At 48.1% G+C, this 18945-nt stretch overlaps 1 protein-coding gene across 1 annotated transcript in view; it reads left to right on the forward strand.

Moving 5' to 3' along the window:
- MKNK1 (MAPK interacting serine/threonine kinase 1) overlaps positions 1–18730 on the forward strand; it is a 35419-nt gene extending 16689 nt beyond the window's left edge. The window contains exons 3-12 of the mRNA XM_040406816.1: positions 696–793; positions 921–1000; positions 1168–1241; positions 1345–1449; positions 1539–1594; positions 1712–1807; positions 5959–6153; positions 6246–6410; positions 17937–17980; positions 18060–18730. Coding sequence (XP_040262750.1) covers positions 696–793; positions 921–1000; positions 1168–1241; positions 1345–1449; positions 1539–1594; positions 1712–1807; positions 5959–6153; positions 6246–6410; positions 17937–17980; positions 18060–18267 — 1121 coding nt within the window. The 3' untranslated portion in view covers positions 18268–18730. The remainder of the gene's footprint in view (positions 1–695; positions 794–920; positions 1001–1167; positions 1242–1344; positions 1450–1538; positions 1595–1711; positions 1808–5958; positions 6154–6245; positions 6411–17936; positions 17981–18059) is intronic.
- The last annotated feature ends 215 nt before the right edge of the window (positions 18731–18945 follow it).

The raw sequence follows: 18945 nt of genomic DNA on the forward strand, positions 1-18945 counted from the left end.
GCCAGTCCCCTGCCCCCTCAATTAGACCCTGCCCCCCTTAAATTTAAGGGTGACAGACACTGGGTATGATCAAGGGGGGGCAGGGGACTGGCTCTGGGTGACATTGGGTATGATTAAGGGCCTAATAATCTGCCAGTAAAAAGGGCCACCCCCCCCCCCCCCCAAAAGTGCCAGTATCAAGTGCCTCTCTCCTTCTCCCCCCCCCCCCCCCATGTGCCAGTATCATAGTGCCAACCCCCCCAATGTGCCAGTATAAAGTGCCTCTCTCCCCCCCCCCCCCATGTTGCAGTATCAAGTGCCATCTCTCTCCCCCCCCCCCCATGTGCCAGTATCATAGTGCCAACCCCCCCCCAATGTGCCAGTATCGAGTGCCTCTTTCCTTCCCCCCCCCCCCCCATGTTGCAGTATCAAGTGCCATCTCTCTCCCCCCCCCCCATGTGCCAGTATCATAGTGCCAACCCCCCCCCAATGTGCCAGTATCGAGTGCCTCTCTCCCCCCCCCCAATGTGCCAGTATCGAGTGCCTCTCTCCTCCTCCGCTGCTCGGTCTCGCCTGTAGACTCTGCTCTATATTAGCATTGTAGTGGGGAGATGGAGCAAGGCCCATCATGGCTGCCCAGCGGCCCGGTCTGTCCATGATGACGGGTGTCTGTCCGTCCTCCATGGTATCGGGGTGACGTCTCCGGTGTCTTGTAGATTTGTACACGCTGACGGACGAGCTGCTTGGAGAAGGAGCCTATGCCAAGGTCCAAGGCTGCATCAGTCTGCAGAATGGAAAAGACTACGCCGTCAAGGTGAGGCGCCCTCGCGTGTCTGTGTGAGGATGAACGACTGTGACCTAAGAGTACTTGTGTACCCCTCCCCCGTAGGGGGGGTGATGACTTTTCCATCGTTTAAGTAGCCCCTTCCTCCCTTTGGCAGATTGTGGAGAAGAAGGCCGGCCACAGCCGCAGCCGCGTCTTCCGAGAAGTGGAAACGCTGTACCAGTGTCAAGGCAACAAGTAATGTCATGTGGAGATACGTTCTAGATCTAGATTATGACACAAACTCCGGTCAGTACCACACTGACACGAGAGAGGACTCGTGGCTTCATGTTAGAGCTGAGGCCACGCCCCTTGCGCAGCGCTCGCCTTCCGCTCTCCGGTACTCATGTCTTTTATTTTTGCAGGAATATTTTGGAGCTGATTGAGTTCTGTGAAGACGAGGCGCGGTTCTATCTGGTGTTCGAGAAGCTGCTCGGCGGTGTGTAGTCTGTCTGTGTAGGGCTCCATTCACTCCCTGATGCCCAGGCATTGCATACAATTCGGGGGTGAAGGGTCCATTGTGATCTTGGATTTTCCTGCAGGTTCCATCCTCTCCCACATCCAGCGGAGGAAGCACTTTGATGAAAGGGAAGCCAGTATGGTGGTCCGGGACATCGCCTCTGCCCTGCACTTCCTCCACACAAAAGGTGGGAGCAGCATCAACCCTTACCATGACCCCACGTATGCTGGGAGTCGTGGGCCTTGTCCGCCTCATTCTTCCTTTTTTGTATTCCAGGAATTGCACATCGAGATCTGAAACCAGAGAATATCCTGTGTGAATGTGAAGATAAGGTAAAGCATGGGGGAGGGGGTCACTGTGTGTCGCCAGCCGCCATTATATACAGCGCGGGGGAGAGGGTCATTGTGAGTCGCCAGCCGCCATTGCTCTCACCTTCGGGTCTTTTGCAGGTGTCGTCTGTGAAAATCTGTGACTTTGATCTTGGGAGCGGAGTAAAGCTGAACAGCGCATGTACTCCGATCACCACCCCGGAGCTCACCACTCCCGTAAGTCCAGCGCTCACCGCTCCCTCACATTGATTCTATCATGATGGAACCTGCTCCTGTTGTGTATGTGATGACCCCTGAGGGACGGGCCTGTAGCGAATAAACCAAAATCGTAGGCAAAAAACCCTGAAAACATATCCACACATCATATCTATGGAGCTGATAAGTGATGTCTATAGGTCAGATACTGATAGGATGAAGCTGATGAGTGATGTCTATAGGTCAGATACTGATAGGATGAAGCTGATAAGTGATGTCTATAGGTCAGATACTGATAGGATGAAGCTGATGAGTGATGGGTCTATAGGTCAGATACTGGTAGGATGAAGCTGATGAGTGATCTGTCTATAGGTCAGATACTGATAGGATGGAGCTGATGAGTGATGTGTCTATAGGTCAGATACTGATAGGATGAAGCTGATGAGTGATGTGTCTATAGGTCAGATACTGATAGGATGAAGCTGATAAGTGATGTGTCTATAGGTCAGATACTGATAGGATGAAGCTGATAAGTGATGTGTCTATAGGTCAGATACTGATAGGATGAAGCTGATAAGTGATGTGTCTATAGGTCAGATACTGATAGGATGAAGCTGATGTGTGATGTGTCTATAGGTCAGATACTGATAGGATGAAGCTGATAAGTGATGTGTCTATAGGTCAGATACTGGTAGGATGAAGCTGATGAGTGATGTGTCTATAGGTCAGATACTGATAGGATGAAGCTGATAAGTGATGTGTCTATAGGTCAGATACTGATAGGATGAAGCTGATAAGTGATGTGTCTATAGGTCAGATACTGATAGGATGAAGCTGATGAGTGATGTGTCTATAGGTCAGATACTGATAGGATGAAGCTGATAAGTGATGTGTCTATAGGTCAGATACTGATAGGATGAAGCTGATAAGTGATGTATCTATAGGTCAGATACTGATAGGATGAAGCTGATGAGTGATGTGTCTATAGGTCAGATACTGATAGGATGAAGCTGATGAGTGATGTGTCTATAGGTCAGATACTGATAGGATGAAGCTGATGAGTGATGTGTCTATAGGTCAGATACTGATAGGATGAAGCTGATAAGTGATGTGTCTATAGGTCAGATACTGATAGGATGAAGCTGATAAGTGATGTGTCTATAGGTCAGATACTGATAGGATGAAGCTGATAAGTGATGTGTCTATAGGTCAGATACTGATAGGATGAAGCTGATGAGTGATGTGTCTATAGGTCAGATACTGATAGGATGGAGCTGATGAGTGATGTGTCTATAGGTCAGATACTGATAGGATGAAGCTGATGAGTGATGTGTCTATAGGTCAGATACTGATAGGATGAAGCTGATGAGTGATGTGTCTATAGGTCAGATACTGATAGGATGAAGCTGATGAGTGATGTGTCTATAGGTCAGATACTGATAGGATGAAGCTGATAAGTGATGTGTCTATAGGTCAGATACTGATAGGATGAAGCTGATAAGTGATGTGTCTATAGGTCAGATACTGATAGGATGAAGCTGATAAGTGATGTGTCTATAGGTCAGATACTGATAGGATGAAGCTGATGAGTGATGTATCTATAGGACAGATACTGATAGGATGAAGCTGATGAGTGATGTGTCTATAGGTCAGATACTGATAGGATGGAGCTGATGAGTGATGTATCTATAGGACAGATACTGATAGGATGAAGCTGATGAGTGATGTGTCTATAGGACAGATACTGATAGGATGCAGCTGATGAGTGATGTGTCTATAGGTCAGATACTGATAGGATGAAGCTGATGAGTGATGTGTCTATAGGTCAGATACTGATAGGATGAAGCTGATGAGTGATGTATCTATAGGTCAGATACTGATAGGATGAAGCTGATAAGTGATGTATCTATAGGTCAGATACTGATAGGATGAAGCTGATAAGTGATGTGTCTATAGGTCAGACACTGATAGGATGAAGCTGATAAGTGATGTCTATAGGTCAGATACTGATAGGATGAAGCTGATGAGTGATGTGTCTATAGGTCAGATACTGATAGGATGAAGCTGATGAGTGATGTGTCTATAGGTCAGATACTGATAGGATAAAGCTGATAAGTGATGTGTCTATAGGTCAGATACTGATAGGATGAAGCTGATGAGTGATGTGTCTATAGGTCAGATACTGATAGGATGAAGCTGATGAGTGATGTGTCTATAGGTCAGATACTGATAGGATGAAGCTGATAAGTGATGTATCTATAGGTCAGATACTGATAGGATGAAGCTGATGAGTGATGTATCTATAGGTCAGATACTGATAGGATGAAGCTGATAAGTGATGTCTATAGGTCAGATACTGATAGGATGAAGCTGATGAGTGATGTATCTATAGGTCAGATACTGATAGGATGAAGCTGATGAGTGACGTGTCTATGTCAGATACTGATAGGATGAAGCTGATGAGTGATGTGTCTATAGGTCCGATACTGATAGGATGAAGCTGATGAGTGATGTGTCTATAGGTCAGATACTGATAGGATGAAGCTGATGAGTGATGTATCTATAGGTCAGATACTGATAGGATGAAGCTGATAAGTGATGTGTCTATAGGTCAGATACTGATAGGATGAAGCTGATAAGTGATGTATCTATAGGTCAGATACTGATAGGATGAAGCTGATAAGTGATGTGTCTATAGGTCAGATACTGATAGGATGAAGCTGATAAGTGATGTCTATAGGTCAGATACTGATAGGATGAAGCTGATGAGTGATGTGTCTATAGGTCAGATACTGATAGGATGAAGCTGATGAGTGATGTATCTATAGGTCAGATACTGATAGGATGAAGCTGATGAGTGATGTATCTATAGGTCAGATACTGATAGGATGAAGCTGATGAGTGACGTGTCTATGTCAGATACTGATAGGATGAAGCTGATGAGTGATGTGTCTATAGGTCCGATACTGATAGGATGAAGCTGATGAGTGATGTGTCTATAGGTCAGATACTGATAGGATGAAGCTGATGAGTGATGTATCTATAGGTCAGATACTGATAGGATGAAGCTGATAAGTGATGTATCTATAGGTCAGATACTGATAGGATGAAGCTGATAAGTGATGTGTCTATAGGTCAGATACTGATAGGATGGAGCTGATAAGTGATGTGTCTATAGGTCAGATACTGATAGGATGAAGCTGATAAGTGATGTGTCTATAGGTCAGATACTGATAGGATGAAGCTGATAAGTGATGTGTCTATAGGTCAGATACTGATAGGATGAAGCTGATAAGTGATGTATCTATAGGTCAGATACTGATAGGATGAAGCTGATGAGTGATGTCTATAGGTCAGATACTGATAGGATGAAGCTGATGAGTGATGTGTCTATAGGTCAGATACTGATAGGATGAAGCTGATAAGTGATGTGTCTATAGGTCAGATACTGATAGGATGAAGCTGATAAGTGATGTGTCTATAGGTCAGATACTGATAGGATGAAGCTGATAAGTGATGTGTCTATAGGTCAGATACTGATAGGATGAAGCTGATGAGTGATGTGTCTATAGGTCAGATACTGATAGGATGAAGCTGATCCATGATGTTTCTATAGGTCAGATACTGATAGGATGAAGCTGATGAGTGATGTGTCTATAGGTCAGATACTGATAGGATGAAGCTGATAAGTGATGTGTCTATAGGTCAGATACTGATAGGATGAAGCTGATCCATGATGTTTCTATAGGTCAGATACTGATAGGATGAAGCTGATAAGTGATGTGTCTATAGGTCAGATACTGATAGGATGAAGCTGATGAGTGATGTGTCTATAGGTCAGATACTGATAGGATGAAGCTGATAAGTGATGTGTCTATAGGTCAGAAACTGATAGGATGAAGCTGATTAGTTCTTCACTGCATATTCTCGGCACCCATTACAAGGTGTCACTGGTTGTTTTACGTTATATAGCCGCAGTCCTATGGGCTCTTCTCTTCCTGGGGCCCAGCACGTTGTGTCCTCTGGTTAATGGTTTGGCTCTTGTGTTCATCTGGTACATGAATTGTACTAATGGCAACGTTGAGTCCTTTGTGTGGATTGAGGGGGTGTTTTCTTTGGGGGCGGTCGGGGTCACTGCGGCCCCCTGTAAGCTTACATGTATGTGTTTTCAGTGTGGTTCTGCGGAGTACATGGCACCAGAGGTGGTGGAAGTCTTCACAGAAGAAGCTACCTTCTATGACAAGCGGTGTGATCTATGGAGCTTGGGTGTCATCCTGTACATAATGCTGAGTGGCTACCCTCCCTTCGTGGGCAATTGTGGGACAGACTGTGGCTGGGACCGAGGAGAAGTCTGCCGAGTGTGCCAGGTAATGGGTTCATGGTTGTCCTTGCTTCGTTCTCCTCTGCTGGACACGTGTTGGTCTCCACCATCTCCTTATTGATGTCATTTACTTCCTAGAACAAGCTGTTTGAAAGCATTCAAGAAGGGAAATATGAGTTTCCTGAGAGAGACTGGGCTCGCATCTCCAGCCATGCCAAGGATTTGATCTCCAAGCTGCTGGTCCGCGATGCGAAGGACCGACTCAGTGCAGCGCAGGTTCTTCAGCACCCTTGGGTTCAAGGGGTAAGTACTGCTGTACATTAGTCTCCTGCTGGGAGCCCCCACCTCCGACGCTGTAGATGGGACTCAAGTTCTGTCTTGTGAAGAATTGATTTAAAGATTATGAAGCCCTAAATGGCCTCAAATTCATGTTTGTAATGTGGTGTATTTTACTGGGCTGGCACCACCGACGTGTACATGTGTGGATTCCATAGGGGCGGCAGGGGCACACAGCCTGCTCCTTGCAGAAGGCGTATCCGTCAGCGTCTCAGGATGTCCACTCTGACACCAGGGGTCAGAAGTATTGATTAAAGGCCCGTACTAGGCATGGGATAACCTTCTCCTCAGGGTTGGAGGTAAGTGCTCGTACATCCTGACCAGGGATGCAACCTCATGAAGGCCTGGGAGAAGCAGGCATTTGGGGTGACCCCCACAAGCCGTTATCATCCAGGAGAATGGCCCTCGTATATATGCTGAACCCACAGCCAACGCCCAGAGGAACTCCCCGGAATCGTCTGAAGCTTTAATTGTCCCTTTTATTTTTTGGTGTGGCGACATTCGAACCCTCAAAGAATTCACCCACTTCCTTACATTACACGATGATGCAGAGACAATACATTTGGGTCCATGAGTAATTAAGTCTGGTACTGGCAATCCTCCAGCGCCTGGCAAATCTCCAAAGGGTTAAAAGAATAGTCGCTAAACCTGGAGCACAAGAAATCGGACTAGGAGAAAAAACGTCTAAATTCAGAGAACGCGGTTACCCCGAGATCCAGATCTCATCCCGCAGAGTCTATAAAGCCCCCCATGATCTGTTACCAGGGATCTGAGAACATATTAAACGGTTGTCTTGGCGACTTCCAGGCGGCGCCCTATCCTTACCAAAACTGCGTTAGTTACTCCAGTGTCATAAAAGGAGATTACTTTTACATCCACTGGACGCGGTTTCTTTACCTTTGACAGCGATCACGTGATCTATATCCTTAAATGCCCCTGAGGCCTATTGTATGTAGAGAAACTTCTGTCACATGAGAGATGATTCGCAGGTGATCTACTGCTCCCGAATCCCCGTCACTTCCATCGATGTAAACGCTGATCTACTGTACGTGCAGGTGATCTACTGCTCCCGAATCCCTGTCACTTCCATCGATGTAAATGCTGATCTACTGTACACGCAGGTGATCTACTGCTCCAGAATCCCCGTCACTTCCATCGATGTAAACGCTGATCTACTGTACGTGCAGGTGATCTACTGCTCCAGAATCCCCGTCACTTCCATCGATATAAATGCTGATCTACTGTACACGCAGGTGATCTACTGCTCCCGAATCCCCGTCACTTCCATCGATGTAAACGCTGATCTACTGTACACGCAGGTGATCTACTGCTCCCGAATCCCCGTCACTTCCATCTATGTAAACGCTGATCTACTGTACGTGCAGGTGATCTACTGCTCCCGAATCCCCGTCACTTCCATCGATGTAAACGCTGATCTACTGTACACGCAGGTGATCTACTGCTCCAGAATCCCTGTCACTTCCATCGATATAAATGCTGATCTACTGTACGCGCAGGTGATCTACTGCTCCAGAATCCCCGTCACTTCCATCGATGTAAACGCTGATCTACTGTACGCGCAGGTGATCTACTGCTCCCGAATCCCCGTCACTTCAATCGATATAAATGCTGATCTACTGTACGCGCAGGTGATCTACTGCTCCAGAATCCCCGTCACTTCTATCGATGTAAACGCTGATCTACTGTACGTGCAGGTGATCTACTGCTCCCGAATCCCCGTCACTTCAATCGATGTAAATGCTGATCTACTGTACACGCAGGTGATCTACTGCTCCAGAATCCCCGTCACTTCCATCGATATAAATGCTGATCTACTGTACACGCAGGTGATCTACTGCTCCCGAATCCCCGTCACTTCCATCGATATAAATGCTGATCTACTGTACGCGCAGGTGATCTACTGCTCCAGAATCCCCGTCACTTCCATCGATATAAATGCTGATCTACTGTACACGCAGGTGATCTACTGCTCCCGAATCCCCGTCACTTCAATCGATGTAAATGCTGATCTACTGCTCCAGAATCCCCGTCACTTCCATCGATGTAAACGCTGATCTACTGTACGCGCAGGTGATCTACTGCTCCCGAATCCCCGTCACTTCCATCGATGTAAACGCTGATCTACTGTACGCGCAGGTGATCTACTGCTCCCGAATCCCCGTCACTTCCATCGATGTAAACGCTTATCTACTGCTCCAGAATCCCCGTCACTTCCATCGATGTAAACGCTGATCTACTGTTCACGCAGGTGATCTACTGCTCCCGAATCCCCGTCACTTCCATCGATGTAAACGCTAATCTACTGTACGCGCAGGTGATCTACTGCTCCAGAATCCCCGTCACTTCCATCGATGTAAATGGTGATCTACTGCTCCCGAATCCCCGTCACTTCCATCGATGTAAACGCTGATCTACTGTACGCGCAGGTGATCTACTGCTCCCGAATCCCCGTCACTTCCATCGATGTAAACGCTGATCTACTGTACGCGCAGGTGATCTACTGCTCCCGAATCCCCGTCACTTCCATCGATGTAAATGGTGATCTACTGCTCCAGAATCCCCGTCACTTCCATCGATGTAAACGCTGATCTACTGTACGCGCAGGTGATCTACTGCTCCCGAATCCCCGTCACTTCCATCGATGTAAATGGTGATCTACTGCTCCAGAATCCCCGTCACTTCCATCGATGTAAACGCTGATCTACTGTACGCGCAGGTGATCTACTGCTCCCGAATCCCCGTCACTTCCATCGATGTAAACGCTGATCTACTGCTCCCGAATCCCCGTCACTTCCATCGATGTAAACGCTGATCTACTGTACACGCAGGTGATCTACTGCTCCAGAATCCCCGTCACTTCCATCGATGTAAACGCATCTCTTGCTTCCGCTGTCAGATTGAGCGCGTATCGCGACCGCTCAGACTGGGACAGGAGTAGCGGTTACTCAGACGAGAGGCCTTCTGGATACGCAGAACACTCCGGCACCATGGAGACTGAGTCGGGATTGGGAATTAAATAGGTTTTTGAAATATATATTTTTTTCATTCTGATCGTTCTTTTCTTTTGGACTTTACATCTGGATAATCGGACATTCTGTTTACTGAATAAAGGGTTATCCCACCGCCTCACTTCCATGCCGTGGCTGCTCTCTCATGTTCGAGAAACTGCTCAGTCACGGAGCGTTTACTGACTCCGCCTCCTTCTTTGGCGTGCGCGCTCCCGTGTGAGCAGGAAATAATTTGCTCAGCCGCCGCAGCTACAAGCGCAGGAGAACTAACAAGCGCGCAGGCGCAGAGACTTCTCTGCAAAAAAAAAAAAACTGGACGAACTAAAGTAATCCACGGCGCAGGCGCGAAAATGTGCAAGCCCGAGAGTCAGGTCGGGCTGTGTAAAAAAAAGAGGATATCGCGCAAGCGCGGCAAATGCTCCGATGTTGCTGGGGTGGCCGTAACCTATAACAACCGGCAGTAAACAAGGCTACAAAAGAAGGGAGGACGAATCTCTAATAACTTCTACTGGGCAAGTTGATGCTGGTGTCAAAAACTGCACAATTAGGCAGACTTCAAAAGATGGGATAACCCCTTTAATCTGTCTCCATGGTTACGTGACGTCACTATAGCGGCTCCGGGCTATTTCAACCTATGTTAGGGCTCTTTCACACGAGCGGATGCGGGTTATCTGCTGCATGAAAGACAGCCAAGCCCCACTCCGGACAGCAGAGACACAGAGCAGTCACATGACTGATGAGGCTCCGTGCCTCTGTGACAACTTTATCCCACTGAGTTTTATCCCACGGAGCCTCATCAGTCATGTGACTGCTCCGCTGTCCGGAGTGGGGCTTGGCACTCTCACGTAGCAGATGACCCGCACGGCATTCGCTCGTGTGAAAGAGCCCTTACCCGGGTGTTTGCACATGTCTGAGGAAGACTGGAGCAGCCGAAACGCGTTACCTGATCTTATAATGACGACAAATAACTACTTCATTCCATGAAACCGGAGTGCCTCCCCCAAGACGAGCGCGCCACAAGAAACGTTACCGGAGTGCCTCCCCCAAGACGAGCGCTCCACAAGAAACGTTACCGGAGTGCCTCCCCCCAAGAAGAGCGCGCCACAAGAAACGTTACCGGAGTGCCGACTTGCTGTTCTATACCATCAGCCAGAGGTTGGGAGGAAAAAAGGGTTTAAATTGCCAGGAACAGAGGGGTGATTGGTTGGGGATGACCTTGTGATCGGAGGGACTGTCGGATGTCTCCGCTGGACGTCGGATTTCTTCCCGCGCTGTTGAAGGCGTTGGCACTGGATGGAGCGCTTCCTCTTTCTGACAGTTACTTTCGGTATCGCGTTATTGTGTATCACATCTGGAGACGTCCGGCAGAAGGCACTCTTCTTGTATTGATTCGGGGGACTTTAGTCCCATAAAGATGACCTGTTTATTGGGACTAACTCATCCAGGAAATGGGGGGGGCGAGGGTATCGGTGGTGGCGGCAATCTTAGTATGAAATATTGGGGGGTAATTTAGCCTAATTCCGTAATGGGGGGGGGTGACTGTAGTGTAATTCACCCCGCAAGGTAACACGTGGGTGCAGGCAGGAGCTGCCGCCCCTATGGCATCCATAGACATAAGCACCTCAGCGGTGTAGACGCCCTAGTCCAGTGATGGCTAACCTTGGCACTCCAGCTGTGGTGAAACTACGACTCCCAGCATGCTCCATTTATTTATACAGAGTTCTGAGAGCAGCCAAGCAAGGGGGGCATCTTGGGAGTTGTTTTTCCACAGCTGGAGTGCCAAGGTTAGCCATCACTGCCCTAGTCTGTCAGTCAGATCCCCTTTAAGACGCGTGTGATTTTCCCGAACGCCTCCACAACGGCACTTATTGGAGGGATGTCCCTGTCCCGGACAGGAAACAACGGCGTAGAAGCAGAAGATTTAAGAACCTCCTCCCCTTTACCTTGCCAGTCGTTGTTTCCTGTCCGGCGGAAGTACGTGGAAGCCGCTCCTGCAGCAGGAGAAACTGTCTTTTCCGCCCAGCCTCATCTCGGTTCCTGGGGTCCTTCCCCACTTTCATGTCGGAGGGCTGGAGCAGGGAACGGGTCCTCGGGGACGCATGGCCTCCCTTCCTTCCTGTGAGTAAGTCCTGCTTGCAGGCGTCCCTAAGCGCATGCGCGGTAGTTCCCGAGAACTATCGCGGGACCCGGCGTCTGACGTCAGCGGGTGAGATTCTCCTTGGACAAGAGAATCTCGCGAGTAGGCGGAGCTCCAGCGGCACGGAATTTAAAAGTTCCTCTCAACCAGCGTCCTCATGCTACGCTTAACCATGTTAGGCCCTGGAGATATGGACACCGCAAGGAAGCCCGTGGATCCCTCAGCCTCAGCCCGGTAAGCTTAAAACTGATGTTATGCTGTTCTTTACCTTATATTGCACACTTGGTGCCTGCTGCTTTCCACCACCGGTGAAGGGTCTGGCCTCTTAGATGGTTCTTCTGCTGGTCTCTAAATGTGCTCCCCATTATGTTTCTATGTTGATCTTGGGCCACAGAGACCGCGACCCCGAAATCGCCTGGTGGAGATCTGGCACGGAAAAAATGTGGCATTTGTCGCAAAGCACTCTCCTCCAAGTCGAAAAAACATCTGTGCCCCAAGTGCACAGAAAAAATTGTCTCTGAGGAATCTCCTTCCCTTCTCGAGTGTGAGGTCAATAATTAAAGAAGAAGTAAATGCGGCAGTAGACCTAAGAATGCCGTCATCCTCAAGACCATCCACCTCTCAAAGATCCCTAGCCTCTGATGCCGGGTTTGAGTGGGATGAAGGGGAAATCTTTTCCGGGTCAGACTCCTCCTCTTCTGAAGACTACTCTGGTAAACCCCTCTTTCAGCCGGAAGAGACAGATGGGCTCTTAAAAATCATTAGAGCAACTATGAACATCGAGGAGGTGAAGGAGGCTCATTCTGTACAAGACCAGATGTACCAGGGGTTAGGGGAAAGGAAGAAAAGAACCTTCTCCATTCACAATAATGTCAAGTCCCTTATTGCTAGGGAGTGGAAAGATCCAGAAAAAAGGGTTGCTATATCCCTAACCCTTTAAACGCAAATACCCCTTTGATGACGCTGATTCAAACCTGTGGCAAAAACCCCCAAAGGTAGATGCACCAGTAGCCCGGATCTCTAAAAGAACCTTGCTACCTTTTGAGGATACTGGCTTCCTCAGGGACCCCATGGACAAAAAGTGTGAAAGCCTTTTGAAAAAAATCATGGGAGACTAACACAGCTATGCTGCGACCAAGTATAGCTTCTACCTGTACTGTAAGAACATGCTCAGTTTGGCTGAACCAGCTAGAAGGTCACCTGGCGGCGGTACCCCGCGAGAAGAAATCCTTGCTTCCCTACCAGCTCTTAAGAAGGCGTCTAATTTTCTTGCTGATGCATCTGCGGACTTAGTGAAACTCTCTGCCAGGTCAGCAGCCTTATCAAATGCCACAAGAAGAGCTGCCTGGCTCTGCACCTGGTCAGGGGACGCGAGCTCAAAGAATCGCCTATTCTCCATCCCGTGTGAAGGCGATAGATTGTTTGGTTCCACCTTAGACGATATTCTGGATAAAGCTGCGGACAAAAAGGGGCTTCCCTATAGAGAACCGCTATTTTCATCAGAGGTGTTCCTTTCGAAATCAAAGAAGGCCCAAAGGGGACCCTAAGAAAAGAGTTCGAAGAGATGGCAGCCCTCCAGAGGTAGGGGTAGAGGGTTTCTCTTTAACCCCGAAGATGCTTCATCCTCAAAACAATGACGCCAGACGTCAAGTGGGGGGCAGACTAATCCACTTTGCTGCCGTCTGGGAAAATATAGGAGCATCTCCCTGGGTGGTAGACACCCTAGGTCATGGCCTAAGGTTAGAGTTTCTGTCCATACCAACAGATCTTTTCATGATCAACAAAATTCTGCCTCATCATCGAGAGAAACAATCTTGTCTAGAGTCAGAAATTACGTCACTGATTCAGAAAGGAGTAATTCGTCAGAAGAACAGGGTAAAGGGTTTTACTCCCCTGTCTTCTTAATCCAGAAACCCAACAAGACCTATCGACTAATTATAAACTTAAAAGGCTTAAACAAGTTTATTGTTTACAAGCGCTTCAAGATAGTCAGTGAGATCCACCATAAATGTCTTCCCTCAAGACTGCTTCATGGCGACCATGGACCTTCAGGACGCCTATTACCACGTCCCGATTGTTATGGCCCATCAAAAGTATTTTTAAGAATTGCTATCTATATAAAAACCGGCTCTGTCACTTTCAGTTCATTGCCCTCCCCTTCGGGCTCTCCTCAGCCCCAAGGGTGTTTTTAAAAGATCATGGCAGAGGTCGTCAAAGCCCTTCACCTAAGAGGCATTAAAATTATACCTTACCTGGACGACTTTCTGGTAGTTGCTCCCTATGCAGAGACCCTTCAGTCCCACCTAGCAGACGTTCAGAAATTTTTTACCACCCTAGGGTGGATAATAAATTTCAAAAAGTCAGACTTAAATCTGGCCCAAAGGAAGACTTTTTTAGGGGTAACATTAGATTCCCATCGATTTAATGTCTTTTCTTCCACAGAACAAACAGATTGAGCTCCAGGAAAAAGTCTCGCTATTCTGCAGTCAAAGATCCACAACGGTAAGGAACCTCATGACCATTCTAGGTATCCTTACGTCCACGATCCAGTCAGTAAGGTGGGCCCAACACCACACAAGACCACTTCAGGCGTTCCTCCTATCTTCCTGGGATGGCACCTCCTCGGCCCTGGAAAAGCGCGTGATGATTCCGAAGTCGGTAAAAATATCTTATGTGGTGGAGAATCAGAAAACACCTTCAGACGGGTGTTTCCTGGATACAAGGAGATCAAATGATCATAACCACAGACGCCAGCAGCTTCTCAGACAATACTACTACGGTCTCCTATTTAAACAAACAGGGAGGCACCAGGAGTCGCTCCCTAGCAGCTGTAAGCAACAAGATCTTCTCCTGGGCAGAGAGCCTAATTTCCCTTACAGCCTTATATGTCAGAGGAGAAGAAAATAGATCTGTTTGCGACAAAGTCCAGCACACAGACCAAACAGTTCTGTTCCCTCTCCCAAAGGGACCAACCACTATGGATAGATGCCCTATCCCGACCATGGCCAAACTGCCTTCTTTATGCCTTTCCTCCCTACAGCCTAATTATCAAAGACTGATAAAGGTACAGGAAGAAAAGGCCAAGGTAATCTTTATAGCCCCTCACTGGCCGAGAAGATCCTGGTTCCCCTTGCTACTTCATCTTTCAGCATGGGAATCCTGGATCCTCCCATCCGTACCGGATCTCCTTCATCAAGGCCCAGTAAATCACCCAAGCGTCAAACACTTGAACCTGGAGACTGAGCGCAGCACCTTAAAAAAGAAGGGACTCTCTGATTCAGTTATCTCCACTCTCATGCTCAGCCGAAAACCCATAACATCCAGAATTTATCTGCGGACCTGGAAAGCCTTTTAAAAATTCTCGGGTGACGTGATTTTGCCAGACATTCCTCAAATTCTGCAGTTCCTTCAAGCTGAACTTGACAAAGGCCTCAGACCAGCAACCCTTAGAGTGCAGGTATCAGCCCTAAGTGCGTTTTTGGACGTCAAGTTGTCAGAATCCTCTTTAATAAAGCGTTTTCTTAAAGGCGCTATGAGAGACTCCTGTAGCCCGTCCTACCATTGCTCCCTGGGACCTTTAACTTAGTGCTGTCTGTCCTAATATCTCCTTTGTTTGAACCAATAGAAGAAATATCCCTGAGACTTCTTACGTTGAAGACAGTGTTCCTTACGGCCATTACAACTGCTAGAAGAGTCGGGGAGATTCAAGCCTTTTCATATAAGCCTTCTTATCTAACAATCCTCGATGACCGCATAATTCTGAAACATTGCCCAGCCTTCCTACCTAAGGTAGTGTCTAGATTTCACTGCGAACAAGAAATTTCGCTGCCCTCATTCCGTCCTTCACAAGCCTCGGAAAAAGAGAAGGAATACCACAACTTGGATGTAAGAAGGGTTCTAATCTGCTACCTCAACAGAACTTCATCTTTCAGGCACTTGGACCAACTGTTCTTACAGTACCAAGGGCCCAACAAAGGTCGCGGGGCTAGCAAACCTACGATATCCAGATGGATAAAAAATATGATCAAGCTAGCTTACCTGCAGAAAGACCTCCAGCCCCCGGTTGGGCTAAAGGCTCACTCCACCAGAGCAGTGTCATCCTCATGGGCTGAGGCGGCATCAGTATCATTAGAACAGATATGTAGGGCCGCAACTTGGGCCAATCCTATGACTTTTTTTCAATCACTATAGACTGGATATCCTTAAGAACCAGGACTTATCATTTGGGCGCAGGGTACTTTCTGCTGCTGTCCCTCCCTAATCCTATTACTCTGTTAATCCTCCAATAAGTGCCGTTGTGGAGGCGTTGGGGAAAAGAAATAATTACTCTTACCGGTAATTGATTTTTCCAATGGCCTCCACAACGGCACTGGGATTCCCTCCCTGATATATTGTTACATGGATCTAAGTTCTGCTAAGACTTGTTTTCTTTCTAATGATGTAATTGTCCTTCGTTAATACATCAGTGCTCCAGACAAAAAAAATTACCAGGAGCCATTGGCTCCTAAACTAAAAGATTTAGGAGCCAAATTAAATTTTTTAGTCGCCAAATTTAAAATGCATATAATTTTAAAAAAAGGACTTTGAGAAGATGAGACGCAGGTGACAGTAGTGAGCCAGCTCTACATATAGGAAAAAACAGCACCACATACCTCTCACATCCAGGGACATCTTCTGGGGGACACGGTGACTAAAAATGGCGAATTGCGTGGTTTAGAGTTTTTTTTTCTGTTACGGCCTTCACCGAGCGGGAATATTTTTTAATATTTTAATAGCTCACATTTTTTGGGACGTGGTGATATGGAATATGTTTATTCTTTATTGTTTGTAAATTTTATATGTAAAACCTGGGAAGGGGGCCATTTAAACTCTTAGTATTTTGGTGTTTTTTTTTTTTACTTTTTATTTAATAACCATTTCTTCCCTTGGGGACTAGAACCTGGATCGTGTCATCCCTTGTCCTATTCACCCTGATAGATCTCTATCAGGGTGAATAGGACCTTACACTCTCCCTGCTGCCCTGGGCTCTGTGCACACAGCAGCAGGGAGCGGACCATGGCAGCCAGGGCTTCAGTAGTGTCCTGGCTGCCATGGTAACGATCTGAGCCCCAGCAGTGTAATCTGCCACTGCCACCAATGAAGGGGATGGGACCCTGTGGCCACCATATAACAATGAAGGGGGGGGGGGGGGGCGACGACTTGTGGCCAGTGATAATGGGGGGGGGGGGGAGAGGCTTTGGGGGGGGGGGGGGCGCACTGCGCCACCAATGAATGTAATTAAAAAGAGGACCTTTCATGGGTCCAAAGAATCTGAACTTATCAGCAGGCTGCATAGAGCGGCGCCCAGGGATCTAAGTGCACTTACTATTATTCCTGGGCGCCGCTCCGTTCGTCCTCTGTGGCCCCCGGTATTTTCAGCATTCAGAGGAAGGAGGAGGAGACGCCAGTGTCTCTCCGTCTCCCTGACAGCAGCGCTGTCCAATCACAGCGCAGAGCTCAGAGCCAGGGAGGTTTTTTCTGCGATTGGACAGCGCTGCTGTTATGGAGACGGACAGACACCGGCGTCTCCTCCTCCTTCCTCTGAATGCTGAAAATACCGGGGGCCACAGAGGACGAACGGAGCGGGGCCCAGGAATAATAGTAAGTGCACTTAGATCCCTGGGCGCCGCTCTATGCAGCCTGCTGATAAGTTCTTATTCTTTGGACCCACGAAAGGTCCTCTTTAATACAATTGTCTGCATAACAGACCCGTCACCCGGCCTCAATAACGGGGCATGCGATTTGTGGCACCTGAGGGGTTAATGGGCGCGGATCGCATGCCCTGTTATTGAGGCCGGGTGCCGGGTCTGTGATACCGCTGCCGACACTTATGTTTTACTTGCATTCATTGGTGGCGCAGTGGTGACAGCTCCTCCCCTCCTCCTCCCTGCTATCTCCCCATTGGTGGTAGTGGCGGCCGCGTCAAAGTGGAGGGACTCCTTCCTTCTCCACTGTGCAGTGTCCTACTGAACTTAGGTTGCGCAGGATCGCGGCGGTACAGTCGCAAATGGCGACAAGACTAAAAAGTCTTGTCGCCATCTGCAAATTTTAAGGCACATTGGCGCCATCTGGAGCCCTGTACATATGATTATTTTTTTTTTTTTGGCATCACTTCCGTGTCCTCTCTTTATTGATTTGACTAGGTAAGGGGGAGGAGGTTCTTAAATCTTCTACGTCGTTGTTTCCTGTCCGGGGCGGAGACATCCCTCCAATAAGTGCCGTTGTGGAGGCTATCGGAAAAATCTATTACCGGTAAGAGTAATTATTTCTTTCTTTGTATTTTGTTAGGATGCTCCAGAAAGAGGCCTGCCAACCCCGCTGGTTCTTCAGAAGTAAGTATGGCACCTCCAGACCATGGGTGAGGACGGGATCCTTCAGTGCCGCCGGCTGACACCATCTTCTTATTTGCAGAAACAGCAGCGCTATGGACCTGACCCTGTTTGCAGCGGAGGCCATCGCGGTGAACCGGCAGATTTCCCAGCACGACAGCGACCTGAGCGAGGAGAAGGAGAGCTTCATCCAGAAGATGTGCTCCATGAGGCTCTCCCCTCCCTCCAAGTCTCGCCTGGCAAAGCGGCGAGCACAGGCCCTGGCCGGTAAAGGGAGTGGCCCTGAGTGACCCAGCTGGCACGCTCCAGGTGCCTTTCTACAATCGTTTTTAATCCTTTTATACGTTTCTGCCGAGGAGTCGCCCGATTTGGGTGCATTGGTACTTTTTAATTTTCAGAATGTGGATCTTTTAAATAGCTGTGAGCGGAGCGTGTCCTCTATGGTGCCGATGTCCAGTATTGTGCCAATGAAAGTAATCCCCCCCCCCACCCTATTTATTGTCGCCCACTTCCCGACACTCACCCCTCCCCCACGATTCTGTTATCTGTCACAGACCTGCAGTCTCTGCAGCGTCGCCTTTTCTTCTCTGGAACTAAAGACTTGAATCTCCATTTTTGTAGCACTTTGATGTTGTTGTTTTTTTATACGGGGCGTTGGGGGCGGAGCTGCTGGCGGTGGAGGATGACGCCACCTCTGGCCTCTTTCCACTCTGGGAGTTTGTCAGCGTTAATTCAGAGAAATAAACTTCCAGGTTTTTATCCTTTGTCTGTTTCATGGTAGAGACGCAGCGGCGCCCCGTGGTTGGTGAGCGGCCTGCTGTATCGTCAAGATGGCGCTGCACGCAGTTTCTTCCTGGACCCGATCAGAAGGGTTTCTGGCAGAGAAGTGCAGTTAGGTCGGACCATAAAGAAACCGCTATGTAGTAGATGGAGGCTCCCTTTTCTGTGCTAGGAGTAGTACCACGGGC

Source organism: Bufo bufo, chromosome 9, assembly GCF_905171765.1.
Source record: "Bufo bufo chromosome 9, aBufBuf1.1, whole genome shotgun sequence".
NCBI classification, from domain to species: Eukaryota; Metazoa; Chordata; class Amphibia; order Anura; family Bufonidae; genus Bufo; species Bufo bufo.